Source organism: Penaeus vannamei, chromosome 18 (assembly GCF_042767895.1).
Source record: "Penaeus vannamei isolate JL-2024 chromosome 18, ASM4276789v1, whole genome shotgun sequence".
Classification (NCBI taxonomy): domain Eukaryota; kingdom Metazoa; phylum Arthropoda; class Malacostraca; order Decapoda; family Penaeidae; genus Penaeus; species Penaeus vannamei.
The window spans coordinates 29,460,617-29,470,616 of record NC_091566.1 but is presented as its reverse complement, the minus strand read 5'-3'; the positions used below and the strand labels follow the sequence as shown (position 1 = coordinate 29,470,616).

At 30.6% G+C, this 10,000-nt stretch overlaps 1 protein-coding gene across 1 annotated transcript in view; it reads left to right on the top strand.

Moving 5' to 3' along the window:
* Positions 1-5,581, top strand: part of LOC113813041 (choline/ethanolamine kinase) — a gene marked incomplete in the record, with an annotated part of 81,448 nt that extends 75,867 nt beyond the window's left edge. The window contains 2 exon segments of the mRNA XM_070133100.1: positions 3,628-3,802; positions 4,110-5,581. Of these exon segments, the coding sequence (XP_069989201.1) occupies positions 3,628-3,802; positions 4,110-4,214 (280 nt within the window).
* Positions 5,582-10,000: the final 4,419 nt, after the last annotated feature.

The window sequence follows — 10,000 nt, the reverse complement described above, 5'->3', positions numbered from 1 at the left end:
TTAAAATGTTAGGAGAGTTTATTGTAGAGATAGAAATTATTTTTATAAATAACTTGATGGCAAATTATACCAAAAGAACTATAGTATAGGATCAGTGAGGTGAATTATGAAAAAAAATCCTGATTTTTTCGTTTAGTATATAATGTGGACTAGGGTTGGATATAATATGCACAGCAGAGATATAGGTAAAAAAAAAATATGATAGAATTAGAGGGTTTATCTAGGGCATCAGTATTACCAAATGCTCTGGTACATTACTTGGTTCACAGAAATTGACCCACTGAGAAAAGTAACTGAGAAGGGAAGACATCAGGGAACATCCCAAAGAACTTATGACTCCAACAGCTTTATTAAAGTTGCTGAGCATTGCTGTGTATAGGAAGGGTGTCTGCTTGGAAGCTAGCCCTGAGAAATACCAAAGACAAGGTGAAGGGTGTGTGCAGCATTGGGCTCTCACTCTTGACTTGTTTTTTTTTTCTACATGTATATAAATAGCTTTACATGTTCATGTATAGCCCCCTGTATTACTTGCTATGATAGATTGCATTTGATAGCCCTTTTTTTTGTTTTGGCTCGTATCTGGTAACCAGGAATGGAAGAATTTATGTAGAGTAATAACATACTGTAGTGTATTCCTCGGATTAAATTTGCTTCGTAGAATGACCTGTCATTAATTTTACCGTGAAGAGATCAGTTCCAGAAACTTTCATAGGATTTGATGTTTGTCATTTCCACTTTGAATACTAATAAAACAACTCTGCCTTTACAATTTTGTGTCAAGGTATGCTGTGTGATTTCTTTCTTTTAGGACTCCATGTTGAGCAAATCTTGACTTTTAATTGACATTTCCATGGTGCTCCTTTTCTTATAATGGAACACCTTACAATTTCCAAGTGTGCTTGTTTTGTAAGTCAGAGAGAGTTCTTTGACAGTTTGAAGCAATGTGTCAAGCTTGTATTATCTTCCTTTGGCTTACAATACTTTGCTTAACTTTAACTTCACATTATATGTAATTTCTTGTAGGCTTTTTTCAACCATTACTATTCTTTAGTGCCATAATAGCTATTTGGTTAACATGAATACTAAAACCTGTTATTAACTGGACTTGACATTATATATATATTTTTGCGGGCTTATTTGAAATATTAGCATGCTTCAGTTAGGATTTATACTTCATCACTCTGACTACTTGCTAAAGCTTATAAATTTTAAAACATATAACTAAATGTTGTGGTGCATGTCCCCCCCCTTGCAGCTGTGGGCATGTCTTCCAAAGTGTTATTTTGGAATTAATGACATTCTTAGAAAGTTATTAGATAAATAAAGTATGGTAAGGATTTGTAATCCAAAATATTCAACTTATTTTTTAATATACTTCTACATTTTTCTTTTTATTCATTTACTTTTACCGCTTTTCCTCTCCTTTCACAATTTTTGTTTTTCTATTCTTCTCTTGGTTCTCCTCTTTAAATATCTTATATAGAAACAAACATTTTGTGGGCAATGGACAGTGTGATACATCTGCAAAATGTGCACATATTGTTTGTTGAATATGCTTATTTACTGAAGTATCAAGACTATTTTTTTTTAGAAAAAAATTAATTCCAGTATTTACATGAAAACTGCTATTGCATGTCTCCTCCAGAGTTCCTTTCTAGTTTTAATGCATGATCTCCTTTTGATAATAGCTGATTCATGCCTTTCATTAACACTAGGACCAGTATTTGGTGCTGTACGCCTGCTTGCAGTACCCAAGCTTTCAGGGGCAACAGGTGTGAGACGTTTCATTTTTTCATGTTCATGCACTTGGCTGCACAGTAGATTCTTTAGGTAGAATTTGATGCATTTTGTTTAACTGATACTTGATAGAGTTTCATATCTCTTCCCAATGGACAGTAAGGGAGTAATGGAAAATGCAATTATTACCAGGTTAGATCTTGATTAATCCGTATGTGTGGATATTTTAAAGAGGTGCTATATATATTTTCTGTGGAATTTATGAGGTTGAGCTTATCACTGAAAGCCTGCAGTTTTAACTGATATTAGAAATACCTATTGTTAACAGTTGTTAATCATTATTTGGACAGATATCATGCTTGTGTGCCAGAGTAATCTTTTCAGTTATCCCTTCCATTCTGAGATCTACATTGGCAGAAAGGGCAGATAAATTCCAGTATTTAAAAGTAGCCAAAAGATATAGGATGGAAGCCAGTAATGGTTTTTGCATAGAGGATATTCTTGTTAAATGCATAATATTCTGAGTAATGTTTGGGTGGAGTGTGCTGTCTCTTTGTAATGTACAGGTTGTTACTGGAGCAGTGGGAGTGCTGATTTTCTGCAAGGTTGGATGACTTGGGAATTTGAGAATGGTAATGTTGAAAGTAAAAGAGAGGTACTTCAAAGTCCTCCTTTTCTATATCTAATGCAAATAATACTGGCCGAGTGTGCACTCTCTGGATTAAACATTTTAGAAATTCAGAACACTTGATTTGGACATTTTCTTGAGCTAGAGAATCTTTACAGACATGGGTTATTTGTCTAAACATGTTATGCAAGATGAATATCAGTAGCTTTAAATTTTGAAAGCTGATAGGACTATAAATGTTATTTTACATTGCACAAGAAAAAATCAGTTCTTCAACAAAACTGAGATTAAGGAGTAAGGGTTGTAAGGAAAGATTGAAAAAAGAGGGATTTGGTAAGGTTAGATTTGGACCTTTGAAATAATCTTTTTGTGGATTGAAGTTCTGGCTAAATATATACTTTTCAAGTATCCAAACAGTCTTCTTATGTTCTCACTGGTTAATGATCTCTTGTAATTATTTAATAATATTTATAACATTCTTTACAAACTGAAATGCATCATAGGCTCACTGAACACATAGTTCTGTCAAAATGAACCTCTTATTAAATTTTGATTGAGGATTTATTGATTTTGCAGTTACTTGAGTTCATTTTATCAGCACCCGTAGATATTTTAACCCTGAATGGATTCTAGTTTAGTAACTTACCTGTTAGCAAATGCAGACAAGATTGTTCTATTAATGGAATACTTGCCACTTGTTAAATTCCTTTATAAGAATGATCAGTGTATTTTGATGCTAAACAAAGTTGCAAATTTTGACAGATAATATAAATATTCATCTGGGTGATCATATGACAAATAAACTTACAAACAAAAAAATTAATGATTACTAAGGTCTTCTATATTTTATTATATTCACCTGTATCATTCATTTGTTCTTTAATCAATTATACTAAGATGTTATCAAATGTATTGTTATTATATATTTACTATTTTTTTATTTCCTTGTTTTTCTTTAAACACCACACATTATCAATATCTTAAAAATGCTATATATGTGTGACACCTCAAACTTTTATATTTGTAAGGGAGAAAAGCACAGTCTTCTCCTTGGTGAAGCACTTCTGAGAAACACTGCATGAGCATTGTGTGCAACAATTTTAGAAGCTAATCTTAATCTGAATCACTTCCAATAATTATGTTTAAGTTTTGATAATGATGTCAATTATATACATACATATATACTGTATATCTATGTATTTTTTTTTTTTTTTTTTTTTTCCTTTGTACCATGACTTGAAAACAGTAAATTTTCTTTCCAGAGTGAGTGTCCTCAGCCAGAACAACAGAATGATGAGCAACATGGCGGCGCCTCCCCACCCGGCCGAGGACAAGCTCCTTGCTGAGGTTCAGGTGTTCACACTGGTGTCGCACCTTTTCTGGACCCTCTGGTCCATTGTCCAGAGCCAGGTCTCCACCATTCCTTTTGGATATACTGTAAGTAGGATTTATTACAGGTGTGACTGCATGAGTTGTAAGTGTGATTATTAATGACTTGATATAGTGAAAGAGCAATTTGTATTTTTACTAATCTGGCAGCATATACTGAGAGTGTGATATTTGTTATAAATTTTTTTTCCATTAATGGGAGTGGATGTACTTTAAGTGTAATTATTATTATCACTTCTCTTTTTCTAACTTTATCAACATGAGATGCATAAAATACTCAGAAATTGGCATAGAATTTGAGTTAAAGCATTGATAAGTTTGTGAGAGGATACAAATTATGTTTCATGTCTTACAGGATTATGCTATTGTTAGAATGGAGCACTACTTAGAGGACAAAGCAAACCTAAACGTGGACATCATCAACAAACGCAAATCAGAAGCAATGTGTGAAGATGAATAAAAAACAGATAGAAGGAAATAAAGGAAGAAAAACAAAAAGATCATCTTGAAAATATCTTCTGCGTGATATTGTGCAATCTATTTTGTACAACATGGCTGGTGCTGTGCCCTCTTAGCATGTAAGGATGTGATCTCTCGAAGTGGTAATACACTGCACACATGATACATTATATATGATATATTAGTACACGACATATAAATCAATTCATAGTACACAGCATACAGATTAAGAAATTCTTGTCTTATATAATGCATTAATACATCAGACAATATATTGATATGTTACATTAAACATTACATGATAAATTATCACTGAGAGCATGTAAAGCTACCCATCTCAATTGCAATGGTGTACCTGAGATTCTTTGCAGATCTACTTGTACAATCATTTTGTGATGGAATATGCTTGGGTAATGAAAAAAATGAAATTGAGACAGAAAAAGAACAAAAAAGATGTACACTTGTTACTCGCAGAGCTACACTGTGAACACCAGGTTGGTGCTGTGATGTAAATTCTTGCTCTGTGATGTCTTGTTACAAATTTGTCTTGGGATTAAGTTTCAAGTAAAAAGTTGCTCTTCTTGTATATAATGTGTAAAATGTACAATCTGTTTTTTATAACTTTGTTGGAAAGGTGTTGGTATTTGGTAACAACTTGCACACTTCCTCATGGCTGAAGGAAGGCAACATAACTGAGTGCAGTCAGTGCTATTTATAAGGTGGTTTTTGCCTAATATAAGCAGCTTTCTGAATACAGTATTGATGGTGACATATAGTACATTTTTACTGATGGAGCAGCAGTGTGTCCTTTGGGATGCATTGTCAATTTTGCCAGGTTAATGAGAGTATTGTATTCAGTTGTAAATATTGTTTAAGGATTTCTAACAAACTGTAGATTTACTGTAAGTTCTTAAATACGAGTTGAATGACTCTTCCATTTACAAGGGATCATAAATTCTTTTTAGTTTTGAAAAAAAATGTATTTCTCAGATTTATCTTATGAATGAAATTCTTTTTAGACCTATGCTTCTGAGAGGTTGGTAATTTTTTGACCCAATGTTTTCATTTCAGATGTTTTTCAAAAAATTAAAAAAAATATTTGTTTTGAAGTGTCTTTGCTCACACATCATTTAGACATTTTTGTTACAAGTGTTGATGAAATTGTTTTGGGATATATATATGATGTATATCATTTACATGTGTTGTCATTAGTAGAACTGTACAATGGATATATGAATTTCAAGTTATTTTTATATTTGATAAAATGTGATTTTATGTCATTGTGCTATAAGAACATTTTTTTTGTAATTGTTGTGATAATGAATGTTATGCTTCAAACTTTTTAAATAAAGTATCTTGCAGATTTAATTTGTATACTGTGTTTACATGTTCAAGATTAAGGATTATCTAATACACAATAAAGCTCATTGAAATGTTGCACATGAAAATAATTCATTTTGAAATATTACAATATATCTTGTGATGGATTGAAATACCAGTGATGCATATATGTCTCTGTCTTTCTAGTAAACATAATATTGCCTGAAAATTTGAGATGAGAAAAAAAGGAATAATAATTGGCCAGAGTATTTCAAGGTCTGTAGGGCTACATATAGAACTACCATATGATATGAAAGTGATGTTGTGTTCCTGGACTTCAATCCAGTACACTTAACTAGCCTGGTGATGTTGGTTCTATTGTATTACAAAACAGAGCCTTCTCTATGTACGATTTTGCACTTGTGTAGAGAAGGTTTATTTTTTCAGAAATGGTTATTTTTCATAGCTTCCAAGGAGAAAAAAAAGATATGGAGAGTGAAAAAAAGAGGGAAAAAAGTTTTTGTAAATCTGTCCATTTGATTTAGAATACAGAATGTATCATTTTGATAAGTGGAAGAGAAGGGGAGTTTTAAATGTATTTATTTATTTTATTTTTTTCTTGTTATCAAGTCAATTACGCTACACATAACAGTAAATTTTGAACATTTTACATGGAGGAATGTGGGATTAGTCATCACTATTTTTATAAAAAAAAAAAAAGAAAAAAAGAAAGAAAAAAAAAACAGGAAAAATTTATCTTTGACAACACACAATACTTATACATTATAGTGACAAAGTCTGATTAACATTCCTAGATGATATCCATTGCCATTGTATTGCGCATGTCATAACTGTTAAATACTTTTATTTTGTGCCAAATCCTCTCTTGTTTTCTGTGCACAAAGAGTATTAAGGAAATCTCAAAGTGGATTTTGAAAACTAGTTATTATTGCATATCTCTTTTTTGAAATACATGTTTGGTGTGATATGATAAGACTGATGGAAAGGGATAACTAATATGACCGTTGTTTCTATTCATGATTAATGTTCGACTTATAATATAATTTTCTTTTGTCTTGGATCCTCTTTAGAGATATGTAATTATTTTACAAAACTGGAACTGTTGACAAGCACTGAAAAATGTAGACTATGGGCTTTTAAGCAAAAAAATATACTCTTAAAAAGTGATTTTTGTAAATACTGACATCATTCACTATTTCTTTTCTCACTTTAAAAATAATCTTATAATAAATATTTGTTCTCATTATGAGAGGCATTTAATGGAATTAAAAACAAGAATAACAGAATTAAAAAATAAGACTCTGGTAGGTATCTTTATGACAGAATACAGACAACAGAATTATATATATTCACTAGCAAAAGATAAGAACTTACTGCACCAAAAACATCAATAACTAAGTATAATAATCACAAAAGTATTTCTCAACCTTTATGTCATAATCTGAAATAATCATACAATCTGGATTTTTTCAAACTGTCTTCTCATGCTTGTGTGAAGTTGTGCATTAATGAAACTTGCTTGTGATGACTTGATGCCAAATGCAAGACACTAAAACCAAGGCTCTGAGTAGGAGCTTACAGTAGAAGTATCATTAAATATTAGATACATTTAATCTCAGCCTGTTGAACACTTGTTGCTTAAACACGGATAATACAGGAATTTTTTGGAGAAACTTGCATATAGTAAAATTGTAATATATAAGCCTGAGAGTTGGTGTCAATAGATAAAATGCTTTCAACCATTCTCTTTGTTGATAAATATACTAATGATTGAAGTTGGTATGATCATATATAACAATTAATGTGCTTTTTCTTGTGTGGTTATATCTAAAATGTAAGATTCATTGTGCAAAATGTTTCAAGTTTTATTAGTAGGGCTTCCAAGCTAACTGTATTATAATTACCTAATGTTATTTATTAATTTAAGGGTCATCCATTATTTTCATCACTTTCACAAGTGTACAGAAACTACTCTTTTCCCAAGCCCCTCCCCCAAGGATAAAAATGATGACTTCCGTCAAATGATCTCCAGGTTCTAAAGGAATGCATTGATACTGACAGATTCTAGCAGGCATCCATTATAGGATATCTTGCATTGTTTTATAATCTGTGAAGGATGCCCTATCTTGAGAATAAAACAACTTCAAAAAACATAAATGTGGTCCAGTGTCTTTGTATTGGAAAAAAATTCATCTGCAGCACATCTTCTCATCTTGATTTTGGCAGCAGGATACGAAGCCAATAAGTAATTTGTAATCTTTAATTTCATCCAGATTGTCATTTTTATGATGTTCTAAAAAGTGTGTGCCATAGATTAATCCCCCCTCCTCTCCAGTGTACAATTTGTACATTCATGAAAATGATGAAAAAAATGGATGACTCCTTAGCAGAAAAATGCCTGTTTAGATATGGTTTGCACATTTTGAGCTTGTAAGGGAACTATAAAAGGCTTGTAATATTGTGTATTTCCATTACTATTCATTAGTTAGGCATACATAGATATTAATTCACATGAAACTCTGGCATATCATTGAAGGTAGCTAAAGAATACAGGATTGAACGTATTCCTTTTATAACGGAAGCTGCCTCTTGGTGTTGTATTATATTTTGTGTAATTTTTGAATGATTATTATTCACTGTATTATCCTCCATGCTCAATTAATTAATTATAAGTCAAGTTAAAATCAGCGATAGTATTTTATAATTATTCTTTTTATTTATACTACTATGGCTACTACTACTGCTGCGGCAATTCGCCACATGTGGCTAGATTGGCCACTAGCTGTTTTTCGTCTGGTCCCAGAAATAAATTTTTCACCTTCTGTAACCAGTTGCGAATGTGAATTTTATGCGCTATGCAGGGCTGGCCGTTTTTCCGTAGCAGCATTTCTGCTATTATCTAAACATTAAATTATAAAGAAAACGGACTTGGGGTGGTTTCGCCACCCTTGCACCCCACTATTCAAGCCCCTGCACCCTGCTATACTCCACACCTTTAAGAGCCCTGATTATTATTTTTTTATGATAAATAATAATAATAGTAACTATTATTATTATTGTTATTATTATTATTATTATTATTATTATTATTATCATTATTATTATCATTATTATTATCATTAATTATTATTATTAATCATTATTATTATTATTATTATTATTATTATCATTATTATTAGTTATTATTATTATAATTATTATTATTGCCATCATTATTTTTATCATTATTATTATTATTATTATTATTATTATTATTATTATTATTATTATTATTATTATTATTATCATTATCATTATTACTATCAGTATCATTATTTTCATTATTATTATTGTAATTACTTTTTTATTATTATCATTATAATACTGATAGTAATCACTCTTAGCATTATTCTTATCTTATTGTCACTATTTTAATCAATACATTAATGATGATTATCGCTGTACCCATTTTTTTCTCTTCTTTCTTTCTTTTTCCATGTCAAGTTGATATAATGATATCAATTTAAACAAGATAATGATGATGTGATTTTTAAATAATCCAGTGAAATGAAAGTTTTGAATGTTAACAATTTTATGAGGCCTATAATTACTAATATATAAGAAAAATCAAAACATGTATAATAAGAAATCCCAGAAGTTTTCTTTCTCTCTTTTTTATTAAGGCAAAGATGTATTTGTGTGAGGCTGGTGATAACAGGCAGAAAATAGTATATTTGAATAACATTATTGTATCACACATTAGTATCATCAAGAACCTATCACTGATCAAATAATTTACCATCCATCTTGTCACTTATCATATGATTATCATTACAAAACTGTCAAGTATCATATAATTATCATCATAACATGTCAGTTATGTTGTAATTATCATTAAAAATGTCATTTATTATATAAACCATTAACCATTAACCATTATCATATAATTATTATCATCAACCCGTCAACCATCATTAGACTGTTAACCTGTCAAGTGCATCTTTGCCCTGATTTTAAAAATGAGTCTAGATAAGTTGAAAATAACATGAGGCAACATATTTACTCTTATTCAAAATCTTCTTGGAGAAAATATCAGTGACTTAAAGGATTCAAATATATAAATAAGTGACTGCAGTCAAGTATCATGCTATAGCTAGAATAATTACGAACTTATAAATTATTGATCAAAGTTGTGACAAGATCACAATTTATAATATCAACTAATAGATAAAATTTCTTCTTATCTAAATGCCATCAATGTTCTTAAATTTCCTAAATATTTTGAATATTATTTCATTTTGGATTTTTAAGAATTCACAGCACATAATATCTTTGTCTCTGCAAGCATCTTTACATAAATCCTTGAAAAAAATATTTGATCATGTTACATGCTGTACATAATGTTCATACCACAAGCAATCAAATAAAGATCATATATCCTCTATTAAGTTGTTTTATTTGTTAAGC